Source organism: Ostrea edulis, chromosome 7 (genome assembly GCF_947568905.1).
Source record: "Ostrea edulis chromosome 7, xbOstEdul1.1, whole genome shotgun sequence".
NCBI classification, from domain to species: domain Eukaryota; kingdom Metazoa; phylum Mollusca; class Bivalvia; order Ostreida; family Ostreidae; genus Ostrea; species Ostrea edulis.
Genome location: NC_079170.1, coordinates 72,666,632 through 72,685,232, shown reverse-complemented (window position 1 = coordinate 72,685,232; position 18,601 = coordinate 72,666,632). Strand labels below are relative to the sequence as shown.

The 18,601-nt window shown below is 36.7% G+C and overlaps 1 protein-coding gene across 1 annotated transcript; it reads left to right on the top strand.

The window, feature by feature from the left end:
- Positions 1-1,754: 1,754 nt before the first annotated feature.
- Positions 1,755-9,756, top strand: LOC125656309 (MFS-type transporter SLC18B1-like). The gene is made up of 11 exons (XM_056145808.1): positions 1,755-1,876; positions 3,987-4,134; positions 4,219-4,287; positions 5,785-5,875; positions 6,555-6,700; positions 7,106-7,204; positions 7,441-7,535; positions 8,127-8,222; positions 8,323-8,397; positions 9,091-9,184; positions 9,366-9,756. Exons 1-11 carry the CDS (start codon positions 1,755-1,757, stop codon positions 9,501-9,503), a joined length of 1,173 nt encoding a protein of 390 aa, XP_056001783.1. The 3' UTR covers positions 9,504-9,756.
- The last annotated feature ends 8,845 nt before the right edge of the window (positions 9,757-18,601 follow it).

Below are 18,601 nucleotides of genomic sequence, written 5' to 3'. Positions count from 1 at the left end.
CTTAAATATACGTAATTTGAAATTTAGTAGAAAAGATTGTACTGTAGGTATGTATGTTTCTATTTGTTCTAGAAATGGACACCAATGAACGAGAGCCCCTGTTAAGCCAACCATTAAACACTCCAGATCCTAGAAAAGACAATATACATAACAGTATCAGTGGAAGAGAAGATAACAAGTCCTCCTTTTCCAAAATCCCAAACCAGAAGAAGAGTCTCCTGGTATCCATGACGATGGTGAACTTTTTCATGGTGACGTGTTACTCACTCATTGCGCCATTTTTCCCGGCCGAGGTATACTTTTTCACAATTTTTGTTTTTTATTTTTTGTTTTGTTTTGTTATTACGTTCCTTCGAGTAGTTCTCACTCATATTAAGACGTCATCAGTTGTATGTAAAATTGTCATAACTTCATACCTATGCACGCCGCTAAAGGCCGTACAGTGAGGGCTCGTTAACCTGTCAACGCCTACTGCAACACGGGACCTCCGGTTTAAAGTCATGTCCCAAACAACTCATGACTCTCACTTCCACATGTCATTCGTTTGGCGAAGTAGCAATCACTACGTATTTTAACGCCGTACGTAGCAATAGCAGAGCCCGAACTGACGACCTCCTGATCATGAAGCGAACATTGTAACCATTAATCTACCGCGACCAGTTCTTGGAAAATGTATACGTGGGGTAACATAAGCAACGTCTTAGTTATATATCATCTGTGGTTTGTAATTATAAGATATTTCTTCTTCATTTAGGCTGGAAAGAAAGGCGTTTCACAAACTGTCATTGGAATGATATTTGGGGTATTTGAGTTTGTCATTTTCTTGTCATCACCGATATTAGGATATTATGTAAGTATTTCTTTAGATGATCGTTTACTTTGGGCGTGATATACGATAGAATACCCTCTGATCTATTTATAAATGTCAAAAGTTCTTAAAAATATGTTTATGCATAATGCAAGGTCAAGATAACGAACAGTGATCAATCTCATAACTCCTATAAGCAATACAAAATAGATAGTTGGGCAAACACGGACCCCTGGACACACCAGAGGTGGGATCAGGTGCCTAGGAGGAGTAAGCATCCCCTGTTGACCGGTCACATAATATGATGAAAGCTGTTGTGCATGATTTCTTAGAATTTTTCTCTATAAACGGTGGAATCATTAGAATTCGTGGTGACTCAATTTTCGTGGAATTCGTGGGTACCCCTCACCCACGAATTTACATCCTCAACGAATAAAGACAACTATTTACATTCTAGAGTTATCTTCCTGACAAGTATATAAATCCACGAAATTACGTCCCCACGAACCCGTAATAACTCAGCTATCCTCGAAAATTGGCTCCCACGAATTTAAATGATTCTACAGTACCCAATTCTTTTTGGTATAAGGTTACGTAAGTTTAGCACACATAACTCTTCATTAGGACATTGTAAACTCCATCAAATACAGATTAAGCAATTTATACAAATATATTTACATTTACTCTTTAATCCTGTCGTGAAATGCATTAGAGAGTTTTGAATACAAAGACCGAATCACTATAAAGGTGTTAGGCGTATGAACATTGTCAAGCATGTCGTTTGCATCTAGCATCTCGACCTACAGGAACCAGTGGTTTTGTAATGATAATAATAATAACATTATTACCCCTTATTAGGGTATGGTATGGTATAGTCTCCTTTCATCATTATTACGGACATAATTACCAGTTACTGTGCTCGACCGCACATGTTCAGAATGAAAACATGGCTTTGTTGTCCATTTTCGTCTCAGACAACACAAATGCACCTCATTCGATGCCAGATAAGTTGATCGTACCTCTAATGTGGTTAATATCACCAAACAAACACAAGAAATCAATTCAAGTGTAGGATTTTCAACAATTCTTTCAATTTCTCGGAGTGACAACATGGCCGACTGGCACCCATAGTGACTATACCTACGCTGTTTACAATAAGATATACATGTACTTGAAAAGATATAATGAACTGTTTAAAGTTCAAATTGTACAACTTTGTTAGTAAGTTAATGTGTATGATATTTAATTGAAAATCAACTCAAGAATTGGACTGTTAAATTTTTTCAGCATTGCATACTCCTTTCTTTTATGTTATGACATCACACTTTTGCTTCCAATCGCTACTTACCCAAAGAATTAGGCGGAAGATTTAAGATATATATGAAAAATACACACATTAAAAAGGTTTTCAAAAATGTAAATATAATCAATGAATTATTAATTTCTGAAATATCTAGTCTCATACCTGCAACGGACTGTGCAAGCAAATTTTCATAAAGCGATTACGCGATTTATTCAATTTGTTTGCACACACCAGTCCAGTTATGAGACTACGTCTTTCAAAAAGAATGATTTATTGCTTAATTATCTTATTAATTCATTCACAATGGAATTTAAAGGAAAAGTATAGATCAAATATGTGTCAATATAATACCACTACAATATCATTGTGAACATGCACCTTTCTGCATAAAAATGGGTTACGATAAACGTCCTTAAAACTAGCCATGTTCTTTAACAGATAACAAAAATTGGATCAAAGTTCATGTATCTCTCAGGAGCCACGATTGGAGGTACTTGTGCCATACTATTTGGGTAGGTTTACTCTCTCCCCTCTAAGGTCACCACACTGTGTGTCATTTTTAAGGATTGATACACTGTACCTGTACGATCTCGTTTGATGATTTACAGAACTATGGTTCTTTTTTCTGAATATCGAATAACAGGTATATTATGTATGCAGAAAGAAACTATTACTGAGATCAAGTAACAAAATACAACTACTGTTATTTTCACTCTACTCTTCAGTATCTATATTCTAGAAATCTATAATATTTATGAACATATGGACTATGAGGTTAATACTGATTAGTAAAATAACTTTAGAGAGGAACTCATGAAAACGACAAGTACTGAATTCAAAACATGAACCGGGGCTTTATGTGTTATGACGGTAGATGTTTGGGTGTTTTTTTTCAATCTGATATATGTACATGTATGTAGAAGTTAGTATCCTCGAATAGCCTCTCAATTATCGAAGCAAAATTTACCTTATTTTTCCTAAAACGCGAGTACATAAACGTCCATGGAACTCCACGAATTGTCGTCAGATATGTATTACATGAAAAGTGAAGATAACGAACAGTGATCAATCTCATAACTCCTATGAGCAATACTAAAAGAAGAGCTGGGTAAACACAGACCCCTGGATATACCAGAGATGGGACCAGGTGCTAGGAGGAGAAAACATCCCCTGTCGACCAGTCACACCCGCTGTTAGCCCAAAATCTTGATCATGAATCGTTTTTCGTGGACGAGTTATAATTCTAATGTGATCATTTGTTTTAACGTTTTCTTACATGGTAAATAGATTGACACCATGGATATGATGAATATGATGTATGTAATTGTTATATTCATGTTTTATCATGAAAAGTACATTGTCGTTTTAAGACGTTTCATGTTGAGTATAATGTTAAAAGATATGTTTCAAGTCGTATGTCAAATTTTATTATCATGAATTTATTCAAGAAATAATTGATTATTGTGTGTTTCACGTCCCGTCGAGAATTTTTCACTCACATTAAAACGACACCAGCTGTAGGTGAAGTATCACGTCGTGCCAAGGCCTGCCGCGATTCGGGACCACCGTTCCGAAAGACCCGTGATTCTCACTTCTAAATGCCGAGCGTTTGGTGAAGGAGCAGCCACTACCTGTTTTTGGCCTTGTTGGGTTTGATGCGGCCATGGTACGAGCGGAGCTCGAATTCACCACCTTCCGGTTACAAATCGAACGCTCTATCACTGAGCTACCGCGACCGGTCAAGAAATGACAATCGAACAAATGAATAAAAGATTGTGGAATGAATTTTCAGTATTTTCAGAGGACACCTAATAATAAAAAAACTAATGAATCAAAAATTAATACTCGATATAGATATCGTCCTTAATATTTCAGGGTGTTAGATAAAAGTCCAGATGGGATGACCTACATTGTCATGTGCTTTCTGTGTCGAACGATAGAGGCTTTTGGATGCGCAATGCTTCTGACAGCAAGTTTTGCAATTGTTGCGAATGTGTTTCCTGATAATGTTGCAACCGTGTTGGTAGGTATATGTGTGAAAATACTTCTACATGGAGACACGTAGAATGGATAGATATTTATACGTGTTTTGTACACTTCTCTTCAGGGTATGTTACAGACCTCCAGCGGCCTTGGTGTTATTGTTGGACCAAGTGTGGGCGGGGCTCTTTATGAGGTAATGCCAATTGTTATGTTACCCACAATGCAGAGAGGCAGAAATTCCGGTAATGCAGCAGTAAATGTAATGAATAAAATCGATATCTACAGCAAAAACATGTACATTTATATACAAATGTGTTTTTGTGTCAAGATCATCTACTCTCAAACATAACGCTGTGATACTGGTATGAATACATGTACAGTCAACTCTCGATAAACCGCCACCTTCTGTTCTTTTGAATTTGAATTGAATGTCCGCCATTTTCGGAAGAAAGAGTTACTATTCTTGTATATGTAAGAGTTATCTTTCCTTTACGTACAAACTTAATGTAAAAAAAAAAATACATGTTTCTCGTATTTGCACCCAAATTTTCCAACATGATTAAAATAGTTTTACCAATAATATGGCTTCATTTGAAAACAATACACATGCATACAAGACACATATACACAGTATGTTCCAAGTTATTTAAAACCTTGTCCCGTGTCGGTATTTAGCGCACCACATGACTGTTTCCTGGCAGATGAGTCATCATTAACTCCATGGACGAAGGACAATGAGTCTTTCATCCTTTGCAGTCAAAATATCACCCATTGTCCTTCTTATTATTGTCCCTTCCCATAAAACAGTAAAATAATTGCCGGTTTCCTGTTGTGTACATTTCGGACGGTTTCCGTAAGTGGTATGTAATAATTTGCTTATTTTCTTTGAAATTCAACACAATCCTCTTTCGTGACGAAGCCATAGCTAAGCTAAATTATTTTCCTATAATGTAAAAACAAGATTACGGTTCATATTAAGTAATCTTGTTTATTTAATAATGGGAAACTTCAACCCAAGTGTACGCCGGAGATCGATAATGACCGATTTTCCGTATCACTGACTTGATGGCGGTTTATCAAGATAATTAACACTTTGAAATAGACTTTTGTAATAAAAACACCGTGGCAAATGACGATAGCGAATTTGGCAGTTTAACTAGAATTTTTCAGTAATAGGAAAAATGTTCTTAGCAAAATGCGGCGTTATAACGAAAATGGCGATGAATTGAGTGGCGATAATTCGAGAATTAACTGTATATTTCCTGTTCATGGATTCATTTTAATGTAACACAACATTGGGTGATTTGTATGGTATATCCACAGAAGCACTTTATTATGTTGATTATAAGGAGAAAACCAGAATGGATTTTAAAAATATTTAGAAAAGCGGGACTCAAACTCATGACCTCCCGGTTACTAAGCGAACACTCTACAACTGAGATCCCGGGACCGGTTACCTCTGAATCTAATTCTTAAAACTAACAACGCGCGATAAAAGTGGATCCGTTTGTGTTGTGAATTCTGACAGCGTCCGTTGATATAGAAAATGATAGTTTATGTGTATAAAACAGATAAATAATGGAATACTCAGTATATATAATTTTTATGCATTGAGAGCAAGAGTTTTCATGATTAGATTCGTAATAATTTTCAGATGCCATTTTTGATGCATTATGTTATCTATTTCCAGGTCGGCGGATTTGGGTTGCCGTTCTTCGTCGTTGGTTCCATAACAATGCTCAACGTGATTGTCGGCTATTTCCTAATAGAGCGCATTGATGGTGAGTACGAAATCCCGGGATTTAGTCCACCGTAGCCATGGCTTATTTCATGAACGTCGTCAAATGTCTCTCATTTTCATTGTCAAAGTCTTCCACATCTATTTCATAGTTCGATGTTCTACTGAACATAATCATTAATTGCAAACTAACAACTCAGCTTTATCACAAGAGGGGTGCTTTCAGCTTCTCCGTCGTAAACTTCCCACATTTATATATATATAGAAATAGTCCATTACTGTTCCTTATATTCACCTTTCATCCGTGAAACTTATACTATCCTAAAAAAAAAAAAAACTGACATTTTAAAAAAAAGGAGCTTATTTATCTCCCAAGCTAAAGAGTGCTACATGTACGTTTGACACAAAACAACTGTTATAGAGAGTCATCTTTTGTGTGAAAATATGTATTGTGATTGCAGACATATTTTGTTGCAAATTTGGTTATTAAATATTTGTCGGCAGGACACCAAACCACTGAAATAAGCCAATATTAACCTGCGGAAACAATGCTATATGGTATATGAGATCAGTGCTACCTACACATCTTTGCAATAAAAATGACTGGTGTTTTCATTCAATTCTATATGGGTATCCTGGCACTGTTTGGTGTTTTGATGCTAATTGAAATCATGTTATTACTATTCTAAATAAAATTGACAGGTCCTCTTGTGTACCTTCAGATACCCCAAGATCTGGATCCAAATCCATGTTTTTTCTGCTCAGGAATCCTTTCACGTGGACCATCACCTTCACTATTGCATCCGGAAGCTTCGCTATAGGGTTTCTTCATCCTACTTTAGCTTTACATGTCGCAAAATTACCAGAGGTACATATTTTACATGAGGTTTCCTTATGTATAACTTATACTGTTAGTCCCCGAGGGTCTCTACAGCCCAGTAGCTAAGTACTTCGTTATTAGCTTGAAAATACGATGTATATTTAATTGCTGGGATAGAAATTCATTTCCAAATTAAGAATTATATTTCTCATGCATAGCTCTTATCCTAAGACGAATTTGAATCCACTTTTGGTACTCTGTTTTTCTCTAAAATAGCTCTAGCAAGTTTATCGTTATTTCGGATTTCAAACGTTTCGGTTGAGCATCACTGAAGAGACATTATTTGTCGAAATGCACATCTGGTGCATCAAAATTGGCATCGTATAAGTTTTACATCATAAACGACCTCTGTATACAAATGAATGTGTATTTGACAGTGTTTTTGCCTTCTAGTTGGCAGGAAAAACGGCATTGATAGGACTGATGTTTCTTGTATCCGGAGGAATATTCTCCTTCACTGCACCTGTATTTGGTTATTTCACAGACAAAAAGGCAAGATTCTAATTACAGAATACATTCTTTATTCTTTTGTATATAGTTTTGATTACAATTGTTGGTTTTAGGATTTTCTATTTCCCAGTTTATTTTCAAAATATATTTCATCTAAAACAGGTCATGATGTGATACGAACATGGTATGCTTGTCCGTGTCGGTATTGAAGTTTGTTTTTATATTTCTAAAATCATTTCTATATATTTTCACTATTGTCACATTTAATCTATGTTCAGGGTTATGTGAAAAGTATGATGGCAGCAGGAGGTTTGATAGCGGCTCTTGGGTTTTTATTGTTGGGGCCCACACCACTTATGGATCCGTTCCCATTGTGAGTATAGTGTCATTGTTGTGAAATCAATATGGCATAAATAGATCATAATTAAATAAAATGATTTGTTTGTCCATACACATCAATCTACACATGTACTAAATCAAGATAAAGATATACAGTAGGGTTCATGGCAAGTTTGACCGGTCGACAGGGAATTCTTACTCCTCCTAGACACCCGATCCCACCTCTAGTATATCCAGGGGTCCGTGTTTGTCTGATCCCACCTCTGGTATGTCCAGGGGTCCGTGTTTGTCCAACTCTTAATTCTGTATTTCTTGTAGAAGATATGAGATTGACCCCTATTATCTTCACCTAATTCATTTTGGTCATTTTGTTCTCTTTAAGAAAAGTCTTGTTTCCAATATATTACTTCTTCTTAGCCAATTAAGAACCCTGTATTAGAATTGAAAGTTTTTAAGTTAAGACTTTAACGATCGATGGTCCATGTCAAGCTATAAATAACTCTCCCTTCCACGACTTTGTCAAATTGTCTGTCACGTCTAGTGATACGTGTATCTATTGAAGAGTAATTATTTATCAAATTCTGCGTAAAACGACAATTTCAACTCTCTACATATTTCTAATTAGTGAACTCTGGTCTGTCATTGTATCGCTGGCGCTGGTGGGACTGGGTTTGGGATGTGCGATTATCCCTACATTCAGAAGCTTGGTGGACTCAGCAAAGTAAGGGATTTTGTATGATACATCTGTCTCAAACTATAATACAGTCTTGCCTAGTGTTAATTTATTAGTCATAAAAATGATTATCAAATTTTCTTTACAGAGCGCTTGGGATGGAGGATGATATGGATACGCATGGCGTGGTTGCCGGCCTGTATAACTGCTTTTACTCTCTTGGGTATTTACATTTCCATTACATTGTACTTTTGTTTCCTTTCATTCATAGCGAATTTTTGTTTTGTGAAAGAAAAAGAAATTATTGTAAAGGTACTTTCCATGGGCGGATCCAGGTATTGAAATTAGCATGGATTTTATAGGGCTTGAGATATATCTCCTATGTAGTCATTTTTGCTATTTTCTGTCATGATTGATTGATTGTTTCATGTCCTGTCGAGAATTTTCCATTCATATTGGGACGTCACCATGCCAACGCCTGTCGCGACACGGGTTCTCAGTTTTTAAGGTCATATCCGAAAGTCCTGTAATGCCGAAACCTTGGTGAAGGAGCTATTACTACTTATTCTAACGTCTGTATGACAAGAGGGGGACTCGAACTCAAGACCTCCCAGTTACAAAGTGAACACTGTACCAATGAATTACCGCCACCAGTTTTTCTGTCAAATTGATAAAATGACACAAATTATAAGGTTTTTTAAAAATAAAATATAAGTTCTCCCACTAAAAGTAACAATAAATCAAAAGATCTTGTCATTTTATTTCTCTGAGAATGAAATGCATGATTGCTCCTTTTATAGGGTTTTCTTTTTTCTAAACAAGAGACCATGATATACCTTAAATTTGACATTTTAAATCCACCACTGTTTCCAACAATCATCAAATCATGATAATGAACTGAGAAGAATTTATTTAGGGAGTTGTTGGGGCCCACCGTGGGAAGCGCACTAGTGGACAGATTTGGTTTTAATTGGTCAGCAACAGGCTGCGCAGGTCTTTTAGCAACCTCAGTAAGTTGTATGAAATATGTGTATACTTGTTTCTATAGCGTAGTATTGATTTACAAATGCACTTGTATTTCCTAAACAACTTGAATATCGTTTGATTATTTTGTTTTCAAATCTAGATAGGTTATATCAGAATGAGTTTTTTTTCTCTAAATTTAAATCCTAATTCTAATTTTGCTTTCAGGCGATAATCATGACACTCTATGGTCTCTGTAAGTCTCCTGAGGAAAACACACATCAAGGACGAAGTTACCATGTTATAACTCATGAATCAATCACAAACAACAAAACACCCATCAAGGACGAAGTTACCATGTTATAACTCATGAATCAATCACAAACAACAAAACACACATCAAGGACGAAGTTACCATGTTATAACTCATGAATCAATCACAAACAACAAAACACCCATCAAGGACGAAGTTACCATGTTATAACTCATGAATCAATCACAAACAACAAAACACCCATCAAGGACGAAGTTACCATGTTATAACTCATGAATCAATCACAAACAACAAAACACACACCAAGGACAAAGTTACCATGTTATAACTCATGAATCAATCACAAACAACAAAACACCCATCAAGGACGAAGTTACCATGTTATAACTCATGAATCAATCAAACAACAAAACACACATCAAGGACGAAGTTACCATGTTATAACTCATGAATCAATGACAAACAACAAAACACCCATCAAGGATGAAGTTACCATGTTATAACTCATGAATCAATCAAACAACAAAACACACATCAAGGACGAAGTTACCATGTTATAACTCATGAATCAATCACAAACAACAAAACACACATCAAGGACGAAGTTACCATGTTATAACTCATGAATCAATCACAAACAACAAAACACACACCAAGGACGAAGTTACCATGTTATAACTCATGAACCAATCAAACAACAAAACACACATCAAGGACGAAGTTACCATGTTATAACTCATGAATCAATCACAAACAACAAAACACACATCAAGAACGAAGTTACCATGTTATAACTCATGAATCAATCACAAACAACAAAACACACATCAAGGACGAAGTTACCATGTTATAACTCACGAATCAATTACAAGCACCTTATGATATTTAGTGTACTTATATTTCATTTTTGTATTTAAATTACTTCATTATTCATTTCTTTTAAACCCAGCGTTCCGTTTTGCCCTACTCCTAATAGGAGTTATGAGATTGATGTCTGTTCGTTAACTTCACCTTTATAGGAGTTATGAGATTCATCACTGTTCGTTATCTTCACCTTTATAGGAGTTATGAGATTGATCACTATTCGTTATCTTCACCTTTATAGGAGTTATGAAATTCATCACTGTTCGTTATCTTCACCTTTATAGGAGTTATGAAATGCATCACTGTTCGTTATCTTCACCTTTATAGGAGTTATGAGATTGATCACTATTCGTTATATTCACCTTTACAGGAGTTATAAGATTGATCACTGTTCGTTATCTTCACCTTTATAGGAGTTATGAAATTCATCACTGTTCGTTATCTTCACCTTTATAGGAGTTATGAGATTGATCACTGTTCGTTATCCTCACCTTTATAGGAGTTATGAAATTGATCACTGTTCGTTATTTTCACCTTTATAGGAGTTATGAGATTGATCACTGTTCGTTATCTTCACCTTTATAGGAGTTATGAGATTGATCACTGTTCGTTATCTTCACCTTTATAGGAGTTATGAGATTGCTCACTGTTCGCTATCTTCACCTTTATAGGAGTTATGAGATTGATCACTGTTCGTTAGCTTCACCTTTATAGGAGTTATGAGATTGATCACTGTTTGTTATGTTCACCTTTAAGGGAGATATGAGATTGATCACTGTTCGTTATCATCACATTTTCATGTGTCTACCTTACCTTTTTGTAGTTGGAGTATATGACATAAACACTGTATAGAAATTAAATCAGGATGATAATGCTAATTGCTTGATGAACTGATTGTAAATGTTGATATTCATTTTGGATTTGGTTTTTCATAGATGTATCCTTCCTGGTATCGACAATGTGGATACTCTTTAGATAGAGAATCTCCTGTGGAGATCCGGATCAGAATAAGAGACGACTAAATGGGGCGGTCATTCGGATAGATTAAGGGTGAAGAGCAGTGATCAATCTCATAACTCCTATAAGCAATACAAAATAAAGAGCCAGGCAACACACAGATCCCTGGACACACCAGAGGTGGTATCAGGTGTCTAGCAAGAGTAAGGATTCCCTGTCGACCGGTCACACCCACCGTGAGCCCTATATTCTGATCAGGTAAACAGGGTAATCCGTAGTCAAAATTAGTGTGCCAAAAATGACCTAACAATTGGTATGAAACACGTCAGACATGCAGCATTTAACCAAATGACAGGTTGTATCGGCATATTAGATCATTATAACAACCATAGTATTTGCAAAATGCTGACTTTAAATGAGACTGTTGAAACCCTTGTAACATCAACTTGCTTGTCAGTAGCCTGCCTTGCCTTAAAAACTGATCATACGCAGAACAAGCTCTTCTGTATCAAACTGATTTAGAGATAGAAACACTGTTTACCAGTGATAAAGTATAAATATTGCATGTAGTTGAGGGTTACGTCGAAATATTTCTGAGAAAACTATTGTCAACCGAGGCGTGACCGAGGTTGACAATGTTTTCTTGAGGGGGGGGGGATTTTCAATGTTACTCTCAACTACATGCAACATTTGTGTTATTATACTGAATACCTTGTAAACAGCAAAGCGGAAAAACTTACGTCTGTTGACATTGATCAATCACCGACATGCGATAAATTCGTATATCGAAGCGGGTATTCGGGTTTCTTTCTTTTCTTTTTTTTTTTTTTACAAACGCTCAAACGACGTCGTCTTAAAATCTCCAGCGAACCGAACGCGCATAAATTTGACGCATGTTATGATTTTTATAAGATCATCCGTTGTCATGTACTGTTATCTATTGCTAGATACTATCACCCTGGAGCATGTGCTTTCTGTTCTCATAGAGTAACAATGCGGGGTTTTTTTCCAAATGTTTCTCCACCAATCAGAGTCGAGTATTTTACATGAAAGTATAACAATGGAATATTGCTACATAAATATGGGAAGTTGACGAAGTAGAAGCTGAAAGCATCCCGTTTCTCATACAGTTGAGTTGTTAATTTGCCGTTAATATCCATTTTCGATAAATATCTAAATACGAAGCAGGTGTGGAGGAATCTTTGGTGTCTTTTATCTCGAGTTCAGAGGGAAATTTATCGATTCGACATATGAATGAAAATGATTTGTTAATAGCTAAAACGTCGTTGTTAGACCGTTCATGGCACACTGATTTTGACCACGGATTACTTCGTTTACCTGGTGAAGTATAGGGCTCATGGCGGGTGTGACCGGTCGACAGTGGATGTTACTCCTCCTAGGCACCTGATACCACCTCTGGTATGTCATGGGGACCGTGTTTGCCCAACTCTTTATTACCGTACCTATACTGGATTCCTAAACTTCACAAAAACCCTTACAAACATAAATACATTGCTAGATCCAGTAAATATTCTATCAAGCCCTTATTTTTGCTCCTCACGAAAATATTCACAGCTGTGAAGGAGAAACTTAAAACGTATCATCCCACAGCATATGCCAGAAGTGGTGGCAACCAAATGTGGATTCAAAGAAATTATAGATAAAAGAGCGTTTAGGCAATTTGAAATCACAAAACAATTCTCAAATCAACAAAATCAAAACGAATGATTTTTCCACACTTTACACGACTATTCCTCACGCTGAATTAAAGACAACACTTTTTAACATCATAGACAGTTGCTTCTTAAAGGGAAATCTTCATCTCTAATGAGACTGATCAATGTTGGTTATCTTTACATTTCATCATCTGGATCAGTCATTCAAAAACATTACTTTGTTAAACGTCACTCTTATTGACACACGAGTACTCTGAAGTTGATATGAGAGATATGCTGGAGTTCCTCATTGATAATATCTTCATAGTCTTTGATGATCAGGTCTTCCAACAGTCTGTTGGAATTCCCAATCGTGCTCCTTTATTAGCTGACCTGTTTCATATTCATACCAGGCAGAATTTATCCAAACTCTTCTACATAAGAAGAAAAAATATCTTGTTGTGGCCTTTATCTCTACATTTAGATATATCGGTGACGTTTCATCTATTAACAAATCATTTTCATTAATATGTCGATTGGATACATCCCAGTGAACTCGAAATAAAAGACACCACAGCGTCTCCCACATCTGCTTCATATTTAGATTCTTTATTGAAAGTAGACATTAACGGCAAACTAACAAATCAACTGTATGATAAACGGGAAAACTTCAACTTCTCCATCGTCAACTTCCCATATTTATGTAACAATATTCCATTATCACCTGCATATAGTGTTTAATTCTTTCAATTGATTCGATACGCTAGTATGTTCTACGGATGATCAATTTTTAAATCAAGGCAGAATACTAAAAACAAGTTGATGTTACAGGGGTTCAAATTTCTCTATTGACTTGCTTGCTGCATAACAAAAATTTTATATGGTTGCAATGATTATAAAAATCGGTGGGTGTGACCGATATGTATTGTATCCAGTAATATAGCAAAGATATTAATGTAAGATTTCAATATCAGGAGTTATCTTTCTTCCAAGAAGTTGGTGACAGCAGTAGTTTTTTATGTTCGCTTTGTAGCCCTTGGCTTGCCCTGAAAAGCCTCCCTGGCCTTGGTTTTGAAACAGAGTCCTGGAGCGCAGGCTCTCGACGTTTTAAATACACGAATAGTTTGTTTATATGAAGACTTTTTTTTATCATATATAGATATTTAAAACGTAGAGTGTCTGTGATTTCTGGATCTATCAGTGTGATGAAACTTTCAGACGCCTGTTGATTGTCAGGAATTTCCAGCGAGAATTTTTGGGGGTTTTCCCTAAAGTTGAGGCTTAGTAGATTGAAATCCATCATTCTGGGACCTACATCTTCACCTCTTGTCTTCACTCATGTATACAGAATATGTTCATGATACCTTCGTTCAATACCATCATTTGTTATTTCAATTGTTAAATGCTTCTGATCGACTTTTAACTAAATATCTAAATATCATCTCTAAGATATCTTTAATCTGAAAAGTTCCTAATTTCCACCTTCCTACACGCCTTTGGTAACATTTGGTCAGAGTTGTCTTTCTTTTTTTACGCGGAGGAAACGCAAATGGAAAAGGGGGAGGTGAGGCCTTTTGGTCGCCTGGAAGGTCAGCTGACTGCATGGAGATGGTATAGATTCAGTCTAATGAATCATCAACAACTGGAAAAAACAATTCTAACTGTTTATTTCTGTTCATAAATTATTACATTAGTTCTAAAGCACGTGAAGTAACACACCCGTAGCCAGGGGGATTCGTGGGGTTCGTACGAACCACCCCCCCCCCCTTGAAAACTACTAAGCACTATTAAAGTCGGCATTTTGTTTGAATTGTGACTATTAAAGTCGGGATTTTTTTATGAAAATCATGAAAATTCATAGTAAAAAAGGCATGATTCCAAAATTCAAATTAAGTGCCAGGAAATTGTTAGATTGCAGGATTTTGCACCAAATACCCCAGAGCTTCTGGGGGCCTTGAGCGGCCCCCAGACCCCCTGCCGTAGTGGCACCTCGCGGTGCGAGGTGATAGACTCGCGTTGCGAGTCTATGTAACCCCCCACCCCCTTGAAAAATCCTGTCTACGGGCCTGAGTAATATAAACTGGACATAATGAACTAGTAAGGGATAAAAGCAGTATACCAAGAAAAGTAAATTTCAAAGGCGATAGACAGAATCGTCTCCGCTTTCCTAAGTTCCGGGAGTTTTTTAATCAACGGAAATTCTTATGAATTCTGTTTCCTTTTCAAAATTATTTGAGGAACAAACATTGACACTACACATTATGAAAATATTTGCGCTTTACTTCCTAGTCCTGCAAGTTTCGTCACGTAAAGCAAACAGGTCTAACATCCGTCACATATTTACCCGCGTTTTTATCTCTATATAAATATCTAAATAAGTTTATCAAATTCTCCGTGCAGATGTCGCATTCTTAGCATTGTTTTAATCCAGGACATTTTTAATCTATTTACACGTTTATAGACATCCTAGTACCCTTATAACCCATATTCGCGATTAATACATACGTATCTGATGTGTAATGGATTCATGTTGATAAAATTGAATTCATGGATTAAATTTATCCATTCCTTTTATCAGTGGCGTAGCAGGGCCCTGGTAGGGGGTCCGGGGGAGACTAATGTACCGCAGATACTGCAGACACTTATTTTTCACCTATGTTTGTAGCATTTAATAGGGGTTTTTTTTGGGGGGGGGGTATGTGTACGCCCGGGCGTTTTGACGTAAACGTAGCTACGCGCCTGTCTTTTATTTATGGATTTGTCTATTCTGGTCTTCTTTTTTACCGTTATTTTCAAATTTTGAATCAAATATTTCCTATAGTATTTATGAAGGTTAGATTTTTAGAAATAAATCTAATTTGTAAATTCTTTAAGAATATCGAGTTCTTTCACTGCCCCGGGCAATCTTCTTTCCCGCCTTAGATATCTTCATTTCCTTATCATAAGGCTAAACAAATTCTGAGACTCTGCATTGCATAGTTGAGGCTTTAACAATGACCCCCACCCTCGGGCAATAAAACTCAGATAAGGTAGTTTTCACTGTCCGTCTGTACTTTTATAAAAGGAGCACTGTGTAATAATTATAGCGAAGACCCAAAATGTGCTCGTTGAAGTTAAATTTCTCGGCGCCCGAAAGGAATTAGGGATACAAAAAAATACTTTAAATATCTAAAACAAAATCCCTGTAGGTAGGGGAATATCTGAACGACATGTACGAGTGGTGGGAAATTTCAGATGGAAGGGGAACTGGGGAATGAAATACATAAACTGAGAAAGGAGTTACGTTAAAAGTGAGATTTTGTGTACCCTTGGCTTTTGACAATCACTCTGCCCCGTACCCAATGACGTCTATCTAAAGGGGCATTCTCTACACTTTTGTCACCAAAAATTGCTGCTTTCAATGAAAATTTCTCTACATATATTTCAGTATTAACACCAGTATTTAATTATTTCAAACACTTTTTAACTTCAAAACAGACACATGAATGCGTGACTTCAGTGATTAAATAATTTTGCCTAGCAAGACAATAATTCTTCCCTGTATTATATTTCTTTACACTAGAAGCAGCTATCTAACGTAGTTTTATTAGGTTTCTCTTGTTTCTGTACAAAATAAATGTTTTTATTAATCATTAATATATATTCCTATGCCATTGAGAGATTTTGAGGGGGGAGGGGGTGATTGTTATCACATTCACAGCTATTGTCCCTTTAAAATACCTCCTCATCTTAGATTTTATGACTTGTAACTATCAATATTTGAGGAATTAGATCAATTTGAACTTTATCTCTTTATGGTCATAAAGCCCGAGTAATAAGTCAAAAGTTATATATAGACAATATTTAGTGGTACAAACACAAACACATAATCATTAACAAACGTTCAACTAGGATACAATGGACAATAGCAACGTTACAGGTTCGATATTTATATTGAACAAACAAGAAATTATTGGCTAGACAAATAACAAATTACACACATCTTTTGAATAGGACAATTTAGACTGTTGTACAAAATGAAGTACGATTTCACCACATGCATCATCTGGAATATTTTTTAACTAAAATTTTGATAACTGGAGAAGTTGCTTCCAAAAGTTTTCTTTATGTTTCATGATTCATGTATTGCGATAAAAATGATTTCGGTCTCATCCAGTCTGATTAAAACCACCACCACCACCCCCCCCCCCCCCCCCCACCCCTCCTCCTTACACTCGTATGTAAGGAGGAGGGGGTGGTTTTAACATAAGACATTCTAACAAAGCTGATGACGTGGATATTATGTGTGCACTTCGTCTGATTTTTTGTAGGGGTTGATCGACGTAATATGAACGTTTGCCAATCTTGCATGTACAAACACTGTGATAAAAGGATATTATTTTTAGGCTGATTTCATTATATTTAGAATTTCGTTCGATCTGAAATCTGAAATCTGTTGACGAAAAACTGATAAAGAATACACGTGTAATGCTTAATTTGGGTCAAGGGAAATGATACCAGGGTAGTTGCTAATGGAATACTGACAATTCATCTGAACTCCATCTGAGAGAAAATTTGAAGGCTCATTGCACTGATCCCAAGGACAGGGGGGGGGGGGGGGGTCTCAGATGTTGGGTTTCACAAACATATCAGTCATTTCCTGTAATGCTCACATCAAGCCAGATAGAAAGGGGGGGGGGGTGATGTTTGACATTCCGCCAGGTGTAAGTAAATACGATAATCAGGGGGGATTCAGACAGCCAGGTAAGACAAGGACAGCGGTCAGTGACTGATCGACACGGATTCTGACACTTAGCGGGGGAATGTCACACGTGATGGTCACTGTCTTCTGGACGACACAAAGCAAGGCCACATTCCGGAGCAAGTCTTCCTCACCCCCCAAAAATAGTGTACGTACCGTTACCTTGAACTCGTGAACTTAATCACGAAAATTAATCATGAATAAACGATAAAGCCTTGTCTACATTCAGGCGCAAACTCATGGGATCTTTTTTTAATTTTAAAATTGTCATATTAAAGTGCTTTAATATAGCTTTAAAAAATTCCGCTTTTCGACTTTTATATTTTGTTGGGGGGTAGGGGGTGGGGGGAGTTATTTTTGGTGTCGCCTTTGTATAACTAAATGAGGTGAGATATAGCGGATTCGGTCAGCAGGGGTGGATCTAGGATGTTTTGCTCTGGGGAGCCAACCTGAAGTTGGTTATATCTAATTTACTTGATTAGCCCATTTTTAAACTCTCCTAATCCTACAATACTAGGATAATTCGCACTCTGGAAGTAAAATAATGTTTGGGTATAAAAAGATAACAAAGAATTACACTGTGAGATCCCCCCTGCAGGAATAATTGTCCGTCTAGTTTAAAAGTATCTACAGCCAATGCTTCTAATAGTCGCCTCTCGATTTATCGCCAATTCTCACCATCACACCACATGTCGCCGGGATTGTTTCCCTGCCATATATTAATACCGAATACGCATACCACCATCCGCCACCATGTTTACATAACAAATATCTAATTCATCTTCACATACCTCCGCAGGTGTGTAATCAGCGCGGGGATTAAGTAGTCACCATAAACAGCTGTAGAACAGCCCCACAGCAGTACGTAGCAGTCCGGGTAATTACTTTAGAAAACAGGCCCCTCCCCTCCCGGACGCCAATGGCTTGTAATTGTCAGCCACGGTGACACCAATGCTACAATGAGTATTCAATA